This window comes from Oncorhynchus keta, chromosome 24, assembly GCF_023373465.1.
Source record: "Oncorhynchus keta strain PuntledgeMale-10-30-2019 chromosome 24, Oket_V2, whole genome shotgun sequence".
Lineage (NCBI taxonomy): Eukaryota > Metazoa > Chordata > Actinopteri > Salmoniformes > Salmonidae > Oncorhynchus > Oncorhynchus keta.
This window is the reverse complement of record NC_068444.1, coordinates 31,727,706-31,749,457: the sequence shown is the minus strand read 5'-3', so window position 1 is coordinate 31,749,457 and position 21,752 is coordinate 31,727,706. Positions and strand designations below refer to the sequence as shown.

Sequence of the window (21,752 nt, the reverse complement as noted above, 5' to 3'; positions counted from 1 at the left end):
TGACAAAGTGAAAACAGATTTTTAGACACCGATCTAGGAAAGGGTACCAAAACATTTCTGCAGCATTGAAGGTCCCCAAGAACACAATGGCCTCTGTCATTCTTAAATGGAAGAAGTTTGGAACCACCAAGACTCTTTCTAGAGCTGTCCGCCCGGCTACCTGAGCAATCGGGGGAGAAGGGCCTTGGTCAGGGAGGTGACCAAGAACCTGATGGTCACTCTGACACAGCTCTAGAGTTCCTCTGTGAAGATGGGAGAACCTTCCAGAAGGACAACCATTACTGCAGCACTCCACCAATCAGGCCTTATGGTAGAGTGGCCAAGGCTAGGCTGAGGGGGAATGGCCGGCTGTATGGTGAGGGTCCTGGGCTAGGCTGAGGGGGAATGGCCAGCTGTATGGTGAGGGTCCTGGGCTAGGCTGAGGGGGAATGGCCGGCTGTATGGTGAGGGTCTTGGGCTAGGCTGAGGGGGAATGGCAGGCTGTATGGTGAGGGTCCTGGGCTAGGCTGAGGGGAATGGCAGGCTGTATGGTGAGGGTCCTGGGCTAGGCTGAGGGGGAATGGCCGGCTGTATGGTGAGGGTCCTAGGCTGAGGGGGAATGGCCGGCTGTATGGTGAGGGTCCTGGGCTAGGCTGAGGGGGAATGGCCGGCTGTATGGCGAGGGTCCTGGGCTAGGCTGGGGGAATGGCCGGCTGTATGGCGAGGGTCCTGGGCTAGGCTGAGGGGGAATGGCAGGCTGTATGGTGAGGGTCCTGGGCTAGGCTGAGGGGGAATGGCAGGCTGTATGGCGAGGGTCCTGGGCTAGGCTGAGAGGGAGGGAAGGCTGTAAAAGAACGTCTGCATACCACATTTACGACACAGACATAATGAGTCTGGCCACTCTGCCAGACTGAAATACAGTACATGTGCTCTAAACACACACTGTGTTATGAGACTGCCCTGTGCCAGATACTTGTACCAGATATGGCTCTTTATGGCTCTAAGAGGGGGTGAGAATGGAGGCAGAGGAGAGAGATGCTGCACCAGTTTATGAGGGGCTTGATGTACTGATGTTTATGATACTGCCCTACGGTCAACACTGAAACATAGATGGTATGGCACTCTCCTGCATGAGACATATGATGCTGGACTACTAAAACCCCTTCTCTGCGTTTTATACAACTCTGTACGAGTTGGCCTCTCTCCACTACTGTACTGCACCAGTGTTATTGTGATAGAATGGCAGGGTGGGGTGGAATTGTTTCATATAGATTCTAGAATCTAGACGATGCCAGTGAGTTCCGTCCGCTCACGCCCACCACATCCAGAGAGAGCAACACAATACTGTTATTATCTCCTCTCCCTCTACCCTGCTCTGTTGTCAGCCTGGCTTCCTGGACAATCACTGTGTTGTTGCTATGCTCCTGCCCTGCCTGCGTCCGAGCCCAGAAATGCTGCCTGTTTATTCCTGAATTTACCATTTGTCTGGCCGTAACACAGCCCGAGAGCATGTGACTAGCTTGTATCACTAGATTCGCTACCAATCATGTGCTGTATTTACAGTGGGCTAGAAAGGAGTGGACACTGGTCCATTTGTTTGACTCAACTGTTGTTGGCCAATGCTCCCTGGGGTATGAACACTTTTTAAGCAGCTGTCTTAAGGATATGAGTATGAGGAACCAACTGTGAATGCGTTGTGGATCGGTGCCATTGTGTACTTTTTAGTAGCCTATAAGACTTTATATCCTACCAGTATAGAAACCTTCTCGGCCAGGCCTCCCTTGCAAAACACAGTATTAATCTCAGTGGAACTTCTTGATCAGATAAAAGTAAAAATACCTTTTTTAGCTATTTGTATCTGTTCTTATCCATCTTCTATCTTCTATTTCTTCTCCGATGGCTCTGAAAGTGGCTGAAATATAGTATATTAAAGTGCAGTTGGCAGAGCAGAGAGCAGCACCCCGACGCTGTAGGAATGTAGCCTGCCTTCCATTCAGAGCGGTGCTTTGATGTGACCTGGTGAAGAGGCTAAAGAGCCTCAGCCCCTCTCCTCTCCTCTCCTGCTCCAGACCCAGAAATGCCTCATGGCTGTATGGGCCTGCTGCTGGCTCACTGTATGGCAACTTGGATAAATATTCTGCTAATATTTGGAATGGAGGACTCAAGATTTATGTTCAGAGGACAAGAGGTTCTAGCCTGGTGTCTGGTGTCTCTTTTTAACAACGTCTAGTACCCTCTGCTATGATCAGTGTTAATTTTATTTAAATTAACTAGACAAGTCAGTTAAGAACAGATTTTTATTTACAATGACAGCCTACCGGGAAACAGTGGGTTAACTGCCTTGTTCAGGGGTAGAACGACAGATTTTTACCTTGTCAGCTCGGGGATTCGATCTCGCAACCTTTCGGTTACTGGCCCCAAGACTTATTATACATTTTCCCACACTGCATTATGTTACAGAGATTAAAGTGTTGCAGAATGTTGCAGAATGAAGAAGCCGTGAAAGGGTTTAGCTGTGTCTCATATCCTCAGTCTATACATCCTAACCAGCCAGTTAACTTGCAGAGGACCAAACACGACTGTGAGATGGGCTGCCTGCTGGGTTATATGCAGCCTATGAACTTTTAAACTGAACCTTCAGTTGAACCTCATCGCTCTCTCTGTTTGGCGGGATCCACCCTGACACTTCTCATCTTTTCATTCCCTCGCCCTCTTTCATGATCTCTCTTACTCCTCCTTTTCTGCTCTCTCTCTCTCTCTTTCGCTCTCTTTCTCGCTCGCTCGCTCTCACTTTCTCTCTCTCGCTCTGTAAAGCCTGTGTGGTCTTAACTCTTGATGTGAGTGGTACTTACCTCCTACAGGATGTGGTCCTCTCACCCCTACACTTCTTTGTACTATTACCCAACCCCCCGCAAACGCTGTCTCCTAGTACTACGTAGTGTCATACAGTGATAGTGTGGTTTCTCAGTGGTCTGACTGGTGTGTTATCTCTCTCCTCAGTACTCTAGGGGAAGCCTGGGCGCAGCTGAAGAAGAGTTTGGCTGAAGAGGCTGAGGTTCACCTCAAGTTCTCCTCTAAGGTACTGTATTACAGTGGACCGCATTCTTTACACAAAGAAACCACTTCACATTTTGGGAATTATTTTCCACGTGACTTCAATTCACAGTACAGTCTATTTAACATTGTGTCCCATGGTTTTGTAACACTTAATTGAGGCCTATTTACTCTCTGGCCCCTTGCTGCGAAATACACATGTATGATTGGTTTGTCTTGGGAGCGCGGGGGTGGGGGGGGGGGGGTATTGTGTGTGTGTGTGTGTGAGAGAAAGAGAGGTTCCAGCCAGGAGCCCAGCTGGACTGAGTGGAGGAAACAACGTCAGTGTTTCAATTCTCTGGAGACAGACAGGCACACACAGATGTGCTGTATTTAGTACAGCTTGAGGTTTAGGGGGGAGTATGAGAGATGGAAGCAAAGAGTGAAAGAATGAGCAGAGAGTATTATCTAGGAAAGGTGGGGGATAGAAAATGAGCAGATTTGAAAACATTCTTCATGCACCTCTATCTCTTCAATAGCTATTTATTATCCTTAAATCTGTGTCCTATTCAATCAGGTTTTTGCAGTAATTTAATAATGTTTCCTCTTGCATTGTGCTTTTCGTAATTTACTGATTTGCTCATATAATTTCTATAAACTGTTTATGGGTAGGAAGGAGTCTGTCTCCCAACCGTAAATAATCTCCTGGTCCTAAGCAGACACTCTTCAGGAGAATCAAAGCAGCTCACAAATCAAACTCTACATTGACCTACTTTTATATTTTAGAGAGACACATTTGTGACTGTAAATCATTGACAGCTCTGTCAGATAAGCAGGTTTTATGGGTAAAAGGGGCTTTTGTAAATAGCTGTCCCTTAGCCACTAAGGATATGAGATACAGGCGTAGACAAAAACAACACAACTGTCAACACAATATATCATTATTATAGGAGAGGCCATGGGCCAGCTGTTTTTACTAACCACATGACTTAAACAGGGGGAAAAAAACAGGTAATATTATAGGCCTTCCTAACAGTTGTCTCCAATGAGGTCTGCATTTTATTGTTTTTGAACTCGTTCAGCTCCAGAGCGAGGTGGAGAAGCCTCTGTTGACTTTCAGAGATAACTTTAAGAAGGACATGAAGCGGTTCGACCATCACGTGGCAGAACTACGGAAACATCTGGTCGGACGGCACACAGCCGTGGAGAAGGTACGCATCCTGACATAACAAGACGCAACAAACGCATACACACGCAGGCACACACACACAAACACACAAAAATCTATGTTTACATTTTTGTTATTTAGCAGACGGTCTTATGCAGAGCTACTTACATTAGTTATACAAAAGTTGATGCAATAATAACCGTCCTTGCACTTTGCAGCTGTAGAATTTCAGGAATCTTCTCACATGAGATTAAAATTCCACAACTTGTCCCTAAGTAGAGGACCGTTTCCTGTCAACACACACAACCTCTTTGTGCTTCTATAAATAATGATTGGACCAATCCCATCACCTACCATAGACTTGTCAACCCCTCGCCATCAGCCATTTAGACATTCATAATGCATGGCTAATAGCAGTTAGTAGTAGCCTACTGCAGGGTAGGCAACCCTGTCCCTGGAGTGCTGCAGGTACTGCAAGATTTTGTTCCAAGAAGGCAATGAGGTCCAACTGAGCTAAATTCAACACACCTGGTCTTCCAGGTTGGTTAAATCAAAAACATGAAGTGCCTGCAGACCTCCAGAACCAGGGTTCCCTACACCTGGCCTACTGAAATACCCTCCGGTATGTCCCCATTGGCTTTCTTAACATCTTATAACAAAGTTATGACAACCTTTTATAACATCTGAATGCATCTCTAGGCCCGTAAAGCTCTAGCGGACAGACAGAAGGACCTGGAGGTGAAGAGTCAGCAGCTATAAGCGTTCATAACAGCTTTTATAACATCTTAATATATCGCTCTAGGCCCGTAAGGCTCTAGCGGACAGACAGAAGGACCTGGAGGTGAAAACTCAGCAGATGGAGATCAAACTAAGCAACAAGATCGAGGAGGACATCAAGAAGGCCCGGCGGAAGTCCACACAAGCAGGTCAGAGTCCGGGTCAAACCAGAGGTCGTGGGGTTAGCCAGTGGGGTCAAAGACTCGCATGTTTGTTATAACTGATAGGGGTGTCATTAATTACGTCCCCATCTGAGTGTCTGAGTATTTTATCTGCACAGATTACAGGTTCTTATAGTACAAATCTGACCAAGTGAGACTAAGATGTAGCTAGCTAACACCTAACTTTAAACAAGAAAGTTGTTTATGACTTGCTAAACAGACACTCTAAACTATATACAAACAGTCGTCATGACTGTGCTGTCAGTGTTATTTCCAATGGCATGTTGCCGTGGAGACAGAGTACACATGCAGACTAGCATATATAGCAATAAACCAGAGGAAAAGGAACGTTCCTGTAAGAACGCTCTTGAAGCTGGCAATGAAACGGAAAGGTGTCTTGAGGCTTAATCTCATTCCTCTCAAGTGCCTCCTTTTTGACGATCAGATGGAGATGGCACTGCAAACCATGTGGTTTAATCTATCTGTACAGTAGACATTTAACTGTGTATGAGTCACCGGTTTATCAGCAGTTTCACTGAGACTGGGGGAGTCTGTGGAACGACATGGAGAACAGCAACACAGTGTAGTGCATCTCTAGGCCTGTAGACAGGCTTGGGTGTGGTGGGTTATCTCTCTCCATGCTTCCCTCTGGAGGCTAACCTACTGGCAGTGAGTGAGAGAGCGAGGGAGGGCGGGAGGGAGAATGCTGTAGACAAAATGTAGTTTTAAGGTTAGAGATTTGGAAAAGTAACTGTTGAGAATAAACAGATGACCTCATCCGGAGAGTGACATCATGGCTGGACCATACACTCACATCATGGCTGGACCATACAGTCACATCATGGCTGGACCATACACTCACATCATGGCTGGACCATACACTCACATCATGGCTGGACCATACACTCACATCATGGCTGGACCATACACTAACATCATGGCTGGACCATACACTCACATCATGGCTGGACCATACACTCACATCATGGCTGGACCATACACTCACATCATGGCTGGACCATACATGGCTCACATCATCATGGCTGGACCATACACTCACATCATGGCTGGACCATACACTCACATCATGGCTGGACCATACACTCACATCATGGCTGGACCATACACTCACATCATGGCTGGACCATACACTCACATCATGGCTGGACCATACACTAACATCATGGCTGGACCATACACTCACATCATGGCTGGACCATACACTCACATCATGGCTGGACCATACACTAACATCATGGCTGGACCATACACTAACATCATGGCTGGACCATACACTCACATCATGGCTGGACCATACACTCACATCATGGCTGGACCATACACTCACATCATGGCTGGACCATACACTAACATCATGGCTGGACCATACACTCACATCATGGCTGGACCATACACTCACATCATGGCTGGACCATACACTAACATCATGGCTGGACCATACACTCACATCATGGCTGGACCATACACTCACATCATGGCTGGACCATACACTAACATCATGGCTGGACCATACACTAACATCATGGCTGGACCATACACTAACATCATGGCTGGACCATACACTCACATCATGGCTGGACCATACACTCACATCATGGCTGGACCATACACTAACATCATGGCTGGACCATACACTCACATCATGGCTGGACCATACACTAACATCATGGCTGGACCATACACTAACATCATGGCTGGACCATACACTCACATCATGGCTGGACCATACACTCACATCATGGCTGGACCATACACTAACATCATGGCTGGACCATACACTCACATCATGGCTGGACCATACACTAACATCATGGCTGGACCATACACTCACATCATGGCTGGACCATACACTCACATCATGGCTGGACCATACAGTCACATCATGGCTGGACCATACACTCACATCATGGCTGGACCATACACTAACATCATGGCTGGACCATACACTCACATCATGGCTGGACCATACACTAACATCATGGCTGGACCATACACTCACATCATGGCTGGACCATACACTAACATCATGGCTGGACCATACACTAACATCATGGCTGGACCATACACTCACATCATGGCTGGACCATACACTCACATCATGGCTGGACCATACACTCACATCATGGCTGGACCATACACACATCATGGCTGGACATCATGGCTGGACCATACACTCACATCATGGCTGGACCATACACTAACATCATGGCTGGACCATACACTCACATCATGGCTGGACCATACACTAACATCATGGCTGGACCATACACTCACATCATGGCTGGACCATACACTCACATCATGGCTGGACCATACACTAACATCATGGCTGGACCATACACTCACATCATGGCTGGACCATACACTCACATCATGGCTGGACCATACACTAACATCATGGCTGGACCATACACTAACATCATGGCTGGACCATACACTAACATCATGGCTGGACCATACACTCACATCATGGCTGGACCATACACTCACATCATGGCTGGACCATACACTCACATCATGGCTGGACCATACACTAACATCATGGCTGGACCATACACTAACATCATGGCTGGACCATACACTCACATCATGGCTGGACCATACACTCACATCATGGCTGGACCATACACTCACATCATGGCTGGACCATACACTAACATCATGGCTGGACCATACACTAACATCATGGCTGGACCATACACTAACATCATGGCTGGACCATACACTAACATCATGGCTGGACCATACACTCACATCATGGCTGGACCATACACTCACATCATGGCTGGACCATACACTAACATCATGGCTGGACCATACACTAACATCATGGCTGGACCATACACTCACATCATGGCTGGACCATACACTAACATCATGGCTGGACCATACACTCACATCATGGCTGGACCATACACTAACATCATGGCTGGACCATACACTCACATCATGGCTGGACCATACACTCACATCATGGCTGGACCATACACTAACATCATGGCTGGACCATACACTCACATCATGGCTGGACCATACACTCACATCATGGCTGGACCATACACTCACATCATGGCTGGACCATACACTCACATCATGGCTGGACCATACACTAACATCATGGCTGGACCATACACTAACATCATGGCTGGACCATACACTCACATCATGGCTGGACCATACACTAACATCATGGCTGGACCATACACTCACATCATGGCTGGACCATACACTAACATCATGGCTGGACCATACACTAACATCATGGCTGGACCATACACTAACATCATGGCTGGACCATACACTAACATCATGGCTGGACCATACACTAACATCATGGCTGGACCATACACTAACATCATGGCTGGACCATATGGCTGGACTCACATCATGGCTGGACCATACACACATCAACATCATGGCTGGACCATACACTAACATCATGGCTGGACCATACACTAACATCATGGCTGGACCATACACTCACATCATGGCTGGACCATACACTCACATCATGGCTGGACCATACACTAACATCATGGCTGGACCATACACTAACATCATGGCTGGACCATACACTAACATCATGGCTGGACCATACACTCACATCATGGCTGGACCATATCACTGGACCATACAACATCATGGCTGGACCATACACTAACATCATGGCTGGACCATACACTAACATCATGGCTGGACCATACACTCACATCATGGCTGGACCATACACTAACATCATGGCTGGACCATACACTCACATCATGGCTGGACCATACACTCACATCATGGCTGGACCATACACTCACATCATGGCTGGACCATACACTCACATCATGGCTGGACCATACACTCACATCATGGCTGGACCATACACTCACATCATGGCTGGACCATACACTCACATCATGGCTCGCCAGATACTCACAGTGAGGGGTGGATGAACACACACACACACACACACACACTCGCACAAACTTGCTAACACATGCACACACACACGCACTCACACACCACACACACTCACACCTCCTCTTTGCTTGCGTAGTCTGTGTGAAAAGCAGCAGCAGTTGTTTGTGACGATGGTGATGGTGGTGTGTGTGCCAGCTATGACAGTCGAGAGAGAGAGAGAGAGAGAGAGGCGCGCTACATTCTCAGTCCTAATAAAAAACAAACACTATATGATACTCAAATCGCATATAGATCCATTTATAGCAGGTTGTTCTGCAACGTGAGCCTTGGTTATCGTTTTTTTTTTTTGTCCGCGCTAAGGTTGAAGGAGAAGACTTTCTTCTGTAAGTTAGTATTTAGACTGGGGCTCTCCCGGCTGGAGAAGTTATTGAGAATGCATCATAAACCCAGACGAGAGAAAGGTGCCAGCCAGTGTCCAAAGTATAGATGGGTTTGTCTTAACATCCTTTGTGTCTCTACCAGGAGATGACCTGATGCGCTGTGTCGACCTTTACAACCAGTCCCAGTCCAAATGGTTTGAGGAGATGGTGACCACAAGCTTGGTAAGACTGTCGTTCATATTGTCCTTTGTATTTCCTCCTTTTATTAAAAGTGACTCGGGGTGTAAACTCATTGCTTTGGTAGCTTGGGTGCTGGTCTGTTTCTACTCCAGCCATCTTCAAAAACAGTGAGGCGTTGGTTTTAACGACAGAAAGGAGGAATCATGTCGTCTAAAACCCCGTTCCCTTCAATCCATTCTGTCCATCAGGAGTTGGAGAGGCTGGAGGTAGAGAGGGTGGAGATGATACGACAGCATCTGTGTCAGTACACCACCTTGCGGCATGAGACGGACATGTTTAACCAGAGTGTAAGTCAAGCACCACCTCGTAGTACCTCTAGAGGGCACTAAATGCCTTGTTTCCCCCCCAAACACACAGGGTATTGATTGTTTTTTCCACCTGTCCCTGCAGACGATGGAGCCAGTGGATCAGCTGTTACAGAGTGTGGACCCAGCTAAAGACCGAGAGCTCTGGGTCCAGGAGCACAAGACAGGAGACATCAGGCCTGTGGACATTGAGATATAACACACACATGTGGATCCACAAGCCTAAATCTTTACTAGGGCTTCAAGACCTTAGCCCACCTTACTAAAGTCAACTTTGTGATATTATGGACATCCTGAGAAATGAGAATAGGTCATTAGAGAGAGGTTTAATGGTATGATTCAAAATGTCAACTCATTCTACTAAAGAGAAGTGATTCTGAAAGTGAATGACAGCAGTGTACCACCAGACAGTATTCTTGATGCCCTTGAGTATTCTATATGTATGGTAGACAGACAGTGTTCATTATGCCCTAGACCTTGAGGACTACTATAGGGAAGACAGGTGTGTGTGTATATGGACCAAACTCAAGTGGGGGGAATGTATTACCAACATAAACAAATGGAATGGCTATTTTGACCTGTACATAATCTATGGTCTACAGTACAAGCCTGTGGGACTGAGGCTGTGTGGGCTTTATCCCCTTCCTTAAAATAACCCCAAACAAATTCTGTAAATTGTTGGCCAACTGAAATACTGACGCAAAGGTTAATTATGAAATTTAACAGCTACTGCTGCTTTTGTCTAATAACCGTCCATCAAATGCATTCCAATTTATAGATGATATTTTATCTGCGCCACTACATTGAAACTATAAAGTGAGGTGAACAGAAGATTTTTAAGGTGAATATTGATTCCGCAAACCTATATGAAATGGGTCGTTTGGAAGAGGGATTGACACACATGTAACAATCTACAAGGTTTTGTGATGTTTTCCTTACTGTTGAATTGATCAACATTTGAATTATAGTCTGTAAGGGGGCAGTACAACTGGGATGCTGTTACAAGGGAATGTGCTTTAGCTTTTTGTAAATACAAGATGAACATAATGGGGTGTAGAAGTAAAACATCTAGAGAATGAAGGATGTAAAATAGTGTGAAATAGTGGAATCGGCAGCAAAACAGATGAGCGAGATATATATATATATATATACACATTACACAGGAGTGATAGTACAAATAATATATTAAACTGATATTACACAACGATTATTTTTCTACTAAATGAAACGACGACAACGTTGTTTCAGAGACAAGCAAACTGGATATAGATCCCCAACTGAAGATGAAATGGTTACAGTATATCACGATCCCGTTTCTCTCCCGTAAGTATTACGTACATGTTACTACTGTTCCATGCAGACGCATACATGTTGTACAGACTTTTCCATTATTGTTTGTTTGGTGCAACAAGAACCGTGAATATTCCAAGGATTCTGAATATGGACATAACTTCTGAATGTTTGGCATTTTAATGTTTCTGCATTGATATGATAAATATATAGATGTAACATAAGATGTATATCTATCTCTGGTAGTTCCTTTCTACTGTTTTTTTATTTTACAATATAACCAGGTGATTTTTGTAGGTGTTTTGTGTTTCTGGCAAATTATTTTGAGGGTAGAAGAAGACATTTCAGGGATGAATAAAAAGGGTTTATTTCTTAAAACATTTTCACATTCAACAATAAAATGCTTTGGACAAGTAATGTAAAAATGCTTTGGACAAGTAATGTAAAAATGCTTTGGACAAGTAATGTAAAAATGCTTTGGACAAGTAATGTAAAAATGCTTTGGCAGCGATGTATATGTCTGCACATTATAATAATGGTCAACTTTGATATTCCATCTTCGTCAAATCTTACGTCCGAAATTCTAGGAACAGTTTATTTGGATAGTCCATCTGTAGATGCTCTACAGACAGTCGTACTATCAACAAACAATCTGTTGATAAGAAATGTCTTGCTAAGGTTACGGTTAGGTTTAGAATAAGGGTTAAGGTTAGTTAGATGGTTTGTTGAAATGTTACTGATTTAGTCTGGGGCATCTACAGATGGACTATCCAAATAAAGTGTTACTGAAATTCTTACTCGACATGCAAGCGTGTATAACCTCAGATGCCAGTGGAAGACATGCGATACAAATGCAGATTTCAGGTAAGGATATTGCCCCCTAGTTGCAAAAGGTCATGCACATCACTGCTATATAACTTTACTTGATCAAACTCTTTGGATGAGCAAGTAGAATGAGAGTCAAACGTGAACAAACTTTCTTGTGACTTCTCTATGTCGGTCTTTAAACTGTCTATCAAGGTCTTTATAACCAAGCATCAAATTATTATTTATTTTTTACAGAACATTTGATCTGGAGAATATAAACGTGATGAAGTTAAGAAGTGGTTTTCGTTATCATCAGTATTATGAACTGAATCACAAATACCTAGGATGGATTAAATCATACAAAGGAAATCAACTGGACAACAATCTCATTAGCATTGTTGATATACAGTTGAAGTCGGAAGTTTACATACACTTAGGTTGGAGTCATTAAAACTTGTTTTTCAACCACTCCACAAATTTCTTGTTACAAACTATAGTTTTGTCAAGTCAGTTAGGACATCTACTTTGTGCATGACACAAGTCATTTTTCCAACAATTGTTTACAGACAGATTATTTCACTTTTATAATTCACTGTATCACAATTCCAGTGGGTCAGAAGTTTACATACACTAAGTTGACTGCATTTAAACAGCTAAAGCCATGACGGAAAATGATGTCATGGCTTTAGAAGTTTCTGATAGGCTAATTAACATTTTAGTGAAATGGAGGTGTACCTGTGGATGTATTTCAAGGCCTACCTTCAAACTCTGCCTCTTTGCTTGACATGGGAAAATCAAAAGAAATCAGTCAAGACCTCAGACATTTTTCTTTGTAGACCTCCACAAGACTGGTTCATCCTTGGGAGCAATTTCCAAATGCCTGAAGATACCACGTTCATCTGTACAAACAATAGTACGCAAGTATAAACACCATGGGACCATGCAGCCGTCATACCGCTTAGGAAGGAGAAGCATTCTGTCTCCTAGAGATGAACATACTTTGGTGCGAAAAGAGCAAATCAATCCCAGAACAACAGCGAAGTACCTTGTGAAGATGCTGGAGGAAACCGGTACAAAAGTATCTATATCCACAGTAAAACGAGTCCTATATCGACATAACCTGAAAGGCCATTCAGCAAGGAAGAAGCCACTGCTCCAAAACTGCCATTAAAAAAAGCCAGGCTATGGTTTGCAACTGCACATGGAGACAAAGATTGTATTTTTTTGGAGAAATGTCCTCTGGTCTGATGAAACAAAAATAGAACTGTTTGGCCATAATGACCATTGTTATGTTTTGAGGAAAAAGGGGAACGCTTGCAAGCCGAAGAACACCATCCAAACCGTGAAGCACTAGGGTGGCAGCATCATGTTGTGGGGTTGCTTTGCTCCAGGAGGGACTGGGGCACTTCACAAAATAGATGGCATCATGAGGTAGGAAAATTATGTGGATATATTGAAGCAACATCTCAAGACATCAGTCAGGAAGTTAAAACTTGGTTGCAAATTGGTCTTCCAAATGGCAATGACCCCAAACATACTTCCAAAGTTGTGGCAAAATGGCTTAAGGATAACAAAGTCAAGGTATTGGACTGGCCATCACAAAGCTCTGACCTCAATCCTAAAGAAAATATGTGGGCAGAACTGAAAAGGTGTGTGCGAGCAAGGAGGCCTACAAACCTGACTCCGTTACTCCAGCTCTGTCAGGAGGAATGGGCCAAATTTCACCCAACTTATTATGGGAAGCTTCTGGAAGGCTACCCGAAACGTTTGACCCAAGTTAAACAATTGAAAGGCAATGCTACCAAATAGTAATGGAGTGTATGCCAACTTCTGACCCACTGGGAATGTGATGAAAGAAATGAAAGCTGAAATAAATATTTCTCTCTGCTATTATTCTGACATTTCACATTCTTAAAATAAAGGGGTGATCCTAACTAACCTAAAACAGATTATTTTTTACTAGGATTATTAAATGTTAGGAATTGTGAAAAACAGTTTTTAAATGTATTTGGCTAAGGTGTATGTAAACTTCTGACATCAACTGTATGTATTGTATTCCACAAAATCCAGAAAAAAATATTGCTTTGAAATGTCTGACACTGCATGTATGCAGGGAAATTGGTTTGGATTTAAAAGTAAAAACATACAAACGTAGGATCTTAATTTGAGAATTGTCCTGCACAGCAGGAAACACAAACTTGTAGTTCTTGAATTTTAAAAAGTCTTCTAAAGTTTAGTTTCCACTTTTAAATGTCAGACTTAATTTGCCCAAATGAAAAATGTATCAACCCCTTGAAAAATGTCCATGAATTATAATGCACGTTTCCTGCTGCAGCAAACTGTCTCAAATTAAGATCCTACATATGTAAGACAGTACATGTTTCTTTGCTCTGGAATGTTTGGTACATCCAACTGACTCCCTCCCTAGGTGCTAGTCTATCATGAGTTTCTTCAGGGAGTTGAGATAAGCTGGGATGAGGGAGCTGACCGAGTCATTGTCGTCGTTGATGATCTTCTCACTTCTACCCTCTGACCCCACGGAACTGGGTGACCTCACGATCCCCCCGGGGTACGGAGTGCTGTAACCCTGGAAACATGCAAGAGGACGAAACATCAGATCAGCGTTAAGATTACTTACTTGACTAACAACAACTCAACATAATACATAGAATTCCTTTAAATTTAAAGCACAGATGTGACCCACAGTTTCAGTACAGACAACATTAATGATGATTTGACTATCTTCAATTCAAGTTAATGCGGTAAGGTTGTAGGACTTACAGACGAGTATCCCTTGCTGAAGCTACCGCGGTTCTTGGTCCTGATCTTGGTGAGGGCTGACTCAGCGATGTCTGCCCTTTCTTCAGCATCATCCAACTCATGTACAGTCTTCCTGTACTTAGCGAGGTTCATGTTGGCCTGCTCCTCCTGTAGGAAAGGTGCAAGTCATGTTGTAAAGACAACGGAATGACAGAGACTGAGAGAAAACGAGAGGATGGGAAAAGGGAGAAGGAGCAAGAGAAACGGATGGACAGACAGACAAACAGACAGACAAGCCTTACCGTCTCCTCTACTTGTCTCTTGTAGGCCTTCATCTTGTTCTGGAGTCTCTCCACAAGTTCCTGCATGCGGTGTTGGTTCTTCTGGTCCTCCTCGGACTGGAAGAGTAGCTCCTTCAGACGACGCTCGTTCTTACGCAGCGTCTTCACCGTCTCAGCGTGACGCTTCTGCTCCGAGTCCAGCTCCAACTCCAGCTCCTTTACCTAGAGCCAGACACATGGTCAGTCTAGAAAAATATACATTTTGATGCCCATCTTTCCCTGTAAACCTGAAACACTGGGCAATGCGACAGAAACAACCATTTCAACGTTTAGGACCAGTGTTTGAGCATATGTGAGTGTGTGTGCGTTTACCTTGCCCTCCAGTTTCTGGATGATCTTCTTGCCTCCTTTGAGGGCCATCTGCTCAGCCTCGTCCAGCCTGGTGCCCATGTCCTTTAACTGGGCCTCCAGACCCTTCTTCACCCGCTCCATGTGCAGGGTGTGGTCCTGCTCTAACCTCAGTTCCTCTGACACACGTGCTCCCTGGAGAGAAGGGACATCAATTTCTATTCCACTGGTTCTCAAAGACAGGCATACATACAGTACATTTGTATTGTATTGATACTTTGAGAAATACATTTTTATTTTAAAAAATACATTTATAAATAATGTTCTATTGACAAGTCAATTAAAACCAATGATCCTAATGATCAAAAATCCGGTATTGTCCTACCTCACAGTTGGCCTTCTTGATCTTGTCATTGGCTCCTCTCAGTTCGTTCTGCAGCTCCTCATGCTCCTGCTGCAGTGCCTGTAAATCCACATCCAGTTTTCTCCTACCACTCAGCGCTGACTGGAACTACAGCAGGAAACAAAACCACCATGAACTTGACAACATGAGGTTAGCATGGGAGAGGATTGATTCATGTACCGGCTGAAGTTCTGTTGTTCATTGTTTATTCAGTGAGAAACTGAGCTCTTTTAGCCTAATTTCCATAATGTAACTAAGCCAGTTTAATTTGATTTATTATTGATAAAACACTGAACAGAAGGTGTTGCAATCTGTACTCTACCTGGTTGTTGAGGTCGTTGTACCTCTCGTTGGTCTCTGTGAGCTCAATCTCTAAGGTTTTGCGTTGTCTGTCAGCATTCTCCAGCGCACCACGTGTCTCCTCTCCCTCGCTCACCAGCAGGAGGCAGCGTCGCTCCAACACGGTCTGCTCCTCCCTCCGCTCCTCCTGCCCACGCACCTCCTCCTCCAATTGGCCCTGCAGTTCCTAAGAAAGAAAAGGAGAGAAGAGGTCAATCCACTAATAAATCAATCACATTCTGTATGCAGCTCCTTTCAGAGGGTGGGAAGAGGAGAGAAAAGGAGGTAGAGAGAGAGAGAGAGGGAAACGCTGAAGAAAGAGTCGGGCAAGCAGAGGAGACTGAGTAAAGGAAGGAGCAAGGGAAGAAAGGGGATGAGGAGGACGAGAGCGCAAAAGAGAGAGGGAGAGAAGCGATGGAGGTGTAGAATCTCACCTTGATCTGCTGCTGCATCTTCTTTGTGTTCTTGGTGAGCTCTATGTTGTTCTTGGTGAACAGGTCCACCTGTAGTTCCAGCTCATTTAGGTCAGACTCCAGCTTCTTCTTCACCCTCAACCCCTCACCACGACCTTTGACCTCCACATCCAGACTGGCCTGAAGGGACTCCAGCGCCCTCTGGTGGCTCTTCCTGGAAGGGGAGGAGAGAGAAGGGGGTTATCAATAGAGCAATCAACTGAAGAAGCAGGGCCGGATTACGGAACGGGTAGGGGGGATTGCCCCCTGGAGGTTGGGGCCTCGCTAGATAGCATATGAACATGCCATATGCAATGGCAAAATGTGTAGAATAACATTATAAAACTTTATATTTTTCTCTCTTCCCAATGGAAAAATATGTTGCAATGCAGGAAGTTAGCCATTTCCCCCAAAAGCTAAAACAATTCCTTAAAATAAATCCCTTTCAGTTGAAAAGAAAGACAAAGGGCAGAGGGGAAAAACAAATTTTTCTTAAATGAAAATGCAGCTCTATGGACAGTGGGTACCTTACCTTGCTGCCTCAAACTCCTCCTCTTTCTCCTGGAGTCTCCTCTCCATGTCTCCTTTAGCCTGGGACAGTTCCAGATGCAGACGCAGCACCTTGGTCTCCTCAGCCTGGAGAGGGGGAGGGGGGAGCAAGCGGGCGGGTGGGTGAGCGAGGGAAAGAAAAGTAGAGAGAGGTGGGTGAATCAACCATCTATGCCGAGTAGCCAGGGGGCTCCTGTCTAGTAAGATTCCAGTCCCTGGAGGGCCAGGCTGATTATAGGAGCAGATAGCTGATGGTGTAGTGTTATCAGTGGCTGGGATCTGTCTGCTCTCGGCCTGCATGAATGGCCAATACTAATTGAAACATGTTGTCTGGGGGCCTTTTCTCCCCACTCACTGTCAGATCTGCCACATCGCTGCCACACTGTTTCACCTCCACACCTCAGTCTTACATTGTGTATGACGTACGATGAGGAGAATTTAACTCTTATATAAACAGAGATCAAATAATATTGAATGTGACAATGATCTAAGATAACACATTTAAATGCATATTACGTAATAGTTGTGGAATGATTGGTGTAGACTTGTTTTATTCCACCCAATATGGCCACCTCCTACTGTAACCTCCATACCTCTAAGGCAGCTTCAGACTCTTCCAATGAGGCCTGCAGCTCCTCCTTCTCCATCTCTATCTTCTTCTTCGTCTTCTGCAGCTCGTGGACACTCTTGCCTCCATCCGAGAGCTGGTCAGTCAGGTCAACTATCTCCTCTGAGTTAACGACAGAAGAGTTGCACTCAGTCACGCAGAAAACACCTCGAGAGATCATGAGAATGTTTTACCCGAATAAAAGTGTCTAAAACAGAGCCCTGTAGAACACCTAATGGCCTCCATTATTTCAGTAACTGGAAGTTTTCCTTTATACCCTGGGCTTTAAACATGTATCATCTCTCACCCTAAGCTACAAGACTTTTGCAAGCACAGATTGGAATATGTTCCGGGATTCATCCAATACATTGGGATCCCATGCTCTTTCAATGGAAAGCTATGGTTTCTATGCAATTCTAGATTGCAATTCCTATGGCTTCCACTACATGTCAACAGTCTTTGTTCAAGTTTCAGGCTTGATTCTTCCAAAACAAGGAAGAATTTTGAGTTTTGGTAGCAGGAGTCACAGTTGGAAATCAATCTGTGATGCGTGACTCGAACTTGCTAATTTTATTTTTCCATTGAACGTACTTCTTTCTGTATGAAATATTATAGTTTATTTACATTTTAGGGTACCTGAGGATTAAATAGAAATGTAGTTTGGCTTGTTTTAACAAAGTTTAGTGGTATCTTTTTAGATTCCTTTGTCTGCATGTTGAACGAGTGGATGACTGAAATCAATGGCGCCAACTAAACTGACTTTTTGGGATATAAAGAAGGATTCTATCTAAAAAATGATCATGCATGTTGTAGCTGGGACCCTTGGGATTGCAAACAGAGGAAGATTTTCAAAAAGTGATTTATTTAACCTTTTGGGATAGGGGGCAGCATTTTCACTTTTGGATGAATAGCGTTCCCAGAGTGAACTGCCTCCTACTCTGTTCCAGATGCTAATATATGCATATTATTATTAGTATTGGATAGAAAGTTTCTAAAACCATTTGAACGATGTCTGTGAGTATAACAGAACTCATATGACAGGTGAAAACCTGAGAAGAATCCAACCAGGAAGTGGGACATCTGAGGTTTGTAGTTTTTCAAAGCTTGGCCTACCAAATACACATTGAGATATGGATAAAGTTGCACCTCCTACAACTTCCACTAGATGTCAACCATCTTTAGAAACTTGAATGAGGATTCTACTATAATGGAGGGGCTCATGAGACCTCTTTGAGTCAGTGGTCTGGCAGAGTGCCTTGGTTTCATGACACGTGCTCCCGACAGAGTTAACACTCATTCCAGTACTTTTCTGAAGACAAAGGAATTCTCCAGTTGGAACATTATTGATGTTTTATGATAAACACATCCTAAAGATTGATTCCATACATCGTTTGACATGTTTCTAAAGGACTGTAACAGAACATTTCGAGTTTTTGTCTGGAGAAGTGCCTGCCCCTCATGAAGATGGATTACTGGGCTGAATACGCTAACAACAAGTGGCTATTTGGACATAAATATGGAACAAATATGGAATAAATATGGAACAAATCAGTCATTTATTGTCGAACTGGGATTCCTGGGAGTGCCTTCTGATGAAGATCATCAAAGGTAAGTGAATATTTATGGTGTAATTTCTAATTTATGTTGACTCCAAAATGGCAGATATTCCTCTGGCTGTTTTGGGTTCTGAGCGCCGTTCTCAGATGATGCTTTTTCCGTAAAGTTTTTTTTAAAATCTGACACAGCGGTGGCATTAAGGAGAAGTCTATCTTTAATTCTGTGAATAACACTATCTTTTATCAATGTTTATTATTAGTATTTCTGCAAAATCACCGGATGTTTTGGAATCAAAACATTCCTGCACGTAAGGCGCCAATGTAAACTGAGATTTTTGGATAGAAATATGCACATTATCGAACAAAACATACTTGTATTGTGTAACATGATATCCTATGAGTGTCATATGATGAAGATCATCAAAGGTTAGTGATTAATTTTACCTATATTTCTGCTTTTTGTGACTCCTATCTTTGGCTGGAAAAATGGCTGTGTCTTGGCTATGACCTAACATAATCATATGTTGTGCTTTTGCTGTAAAGCATTTTTGAATTCAGACACAATGGGTAGATTAGAAAGATGTGTATCTTTCATCTGCTGTATTGGACTTGAAAGATTGGGTCTTTTTTTCAACGTTTTGTTAAAAATCGCACAAAATTTCAACGTCCTGCTACTCATGCCAGGAATATAATACATGCATATAATTAGTATGTGTGGATAGAAAACACTCTGAAGTTTCGAAAACTAGTTAAATCATGTCTGTGACTATAACAGAACGTGTGTAGCAGGCAAAAGCCCAAGGAAAACTGTTCACCAAAAATACCTAAAGTTGGTTTACAAAAGTAGTTTGAAGTGTTTTGTCTAAGTTTATAGGCAACTTTTTTAATTAAAAAAAATTACGTTGCGTTTTGGAAAGTTGTTTTTTCCTGGATCAGACGGGCTTCATAAATGGACATTTTGGGTATACATGGACGGATTTAATCGAAAAAAAAGACCCGATTGTGATGTTTATGGGACATATAGGAGTGCCAACAAAGAAGCTCGTCAAAGGTAATGAATGTTTTATATTTTATTTCTGCGTTTTGTGTAGCGCCGGCTACGCTAATTATTTTGTTTATGTCCCCTTCAGGTATTTCGGGGTGTTGCATGCTATCAGATAATAGCTTCTCATGCTTTCGCCGACTTGTTGGCTAGATTCACAACGAGTATAGCTTTAATTGAGTACGCTGCATGTGTGTTTTAATGAAAGTTTGAGTTTTATCGAGTACTATTAGCATTTGGCGTTTGCGCATTTGCATTTCCTGTTGGCTTGCTCTAAGAGGTTAATATGTGAAAGTTGCATATTTCAAAAAAATATTTTTTAATTTCACGCGCTGTCTTTTCAGCGGAATGTTGTCGAGGGGTTCCGCTAGCGGAACGCCTGCCCTAGAAAGGTTCATCGCTATTTGTGATTTTATGAAGCCTGTGTTGGTTGAAAAATATGTTGATGTGGGGTGTCGTCCTCAAACAATCGCATGGTATGCTTTCGCTGTAAAGCCTATTGTAAATAGGACAATGCAGTTAGATTAAACATAATTTAAGCTTTTAACCGATATAAGATATGTTCATAAATGTTTAATATTACGATTATTTATTTGAATTGCACGCCCTCCAATTTCACCGGATGTTGTCAACAGGTGTCCCACTGATGGGACGACTAGCCCTAAGTTAATTTATAAAGCTTGGTCGCAAATGGGTCTTCCAAATATACTTCCAAAGTTGTGGCAAAATGGCTTAAGAAAAAGCATGTGAAAAAAACATGTTAAAAAGCGTGTGTGAGCAAGGAGGCCTAGAAACCTGACTCCGTTACACCAGCTCTGCCAAGAGGAATGGGCCACAATTCACCCAACTTATTGTGGGAAGCTTGTGGAAGGCTTCCCAAAACGTTTGCCCCAAGTTAAACAATTCAAAGGCAATGCTACCAAATACTATTAATACTACTATTTTCATTTGATCTATTTATTAATTTTCTTAGTTTTTAACAGCATTGTTAGGAAAGGGCCCGTAACTAAGCATTTCACAATAAAGTCTACACTTGTTATATTTGGCGTATGTGACAAATAAAATTCGATTTGATCCTGGTAGGCCTTGTTCCAGGGCTTTGTACTGTGGTATTTAACCCTCACCCTGGTAGGCCTTGTTCTCTCTGCGTAGGGCATCTCCCTGTTCCAGAGCCTCTTCATGGGCCGTCTTCAGTTTGAAGAGCTCCGTGGCGTGCTGTCTGCTCTCCTTCTGACAACCCTCCACCTCCAGCACCAGCTCCTCACACTTCTGCCTCCAGTCGCCCAGCTGCTTTTCCAAGATGCGCTGTTTCTTATCCAGCGCCTGGCCACAATTACTAGCCTGG

At 43.6% G+C, this 21,752-nt stretch overlaps 2 protein-coding genes across 8 annotated transcripts in view; one reads left to right on the top strand and one right to left on the bottom strand.

Moving 5' to 3' along the window:
* Window positions 1-11,612, top strand: part of LOC118357392 (growth arrest-specific protein 7) — a 53,219-nt gene extending 41,607 nt beyond the window's left edge. For all 4 annotated transcript variants that reach the window (XM_035734444.2, XM_035734446.2, XM_035734445.2 and 1 more), the window contains exons 9-14: window positions 2,980-3,058; window positions 4,095-4,223; window positions 4,983-5,106; window positions 9,571-9,650; window positions 9,857-9,955; window positions 10,059-11,612. In XM_035734444.2, coding sequence (XP_035590337.1) covers window positions 2,980-3,058; window positions 4,095-4,223; window positions 4,983-5,106; window positions 9,571-9,650; window positions 9,857-9,955; window positions 10,059-10,172 — 625 coding nt within the window. In that variant the 3' untranslated portion in view covers window positions 10,173-11,612. The remainder of the gene's footprint in view (window positions 1-2,979; window positions 3,059-4,094; window positions 4,224-4,982; window positions 5,107-9,570; window positions 9,651-9,856; window positions 9,956-10,058) is intronic.
* Window positions 11,612-21,752, bottom strand: part of LOC118357390 (putative uncharacterized protein MYH16) — a 53,375-nt gene continuing 43,234 nt past the window's right edge. For all 4 annotated transcript variants that reach the window (XM_035734439.2, XM_035734441.2, XM_052478140.1 and 1 more), the window contains 10 exons: window positions 21,532-21,748; window positions 17,796-17,932; window positions 17,186-17,289; window positions 16,636-16,828; window positions 16,185-16,388; window positions 15,845-15,970; window positions 15,484-15,654; window positions 15,133-15,333; window positions 14,852-14,998; window positions 11,612-14,657 (listed from right to left, as the gene is read on the bottom strand). In XM_035734439.2, coding sequence (XP_035590332.1) covers window positions 14,502-14,657; window positions 14,852-14,998; window positions 15,133-15,333; window positions 15,484-15,654; window positions 15,845-15,970; window positions 16,185-16,388; window positions 16,636-16,828; window positions 17,186-17,289; window positions 17,796-17,932; window positions 21,532-21,748 — 1,656 coding nt within the window. In that variant the 3' untranslated portion in view covers window positions 11,612-14,501. The remainder of the gene's footprint in view (window positions 14,658-14,851; window positions 14,999-15,132; window positions 15,334-15,483; window positions 15,655-15,844; window positions 15,971-16,184; window positions 16,389-16,635; window positions 16,829-17,185; window positions 17,290-17,795; window positions 17,933-21,531; window positions 21,749-21,752) is intronic.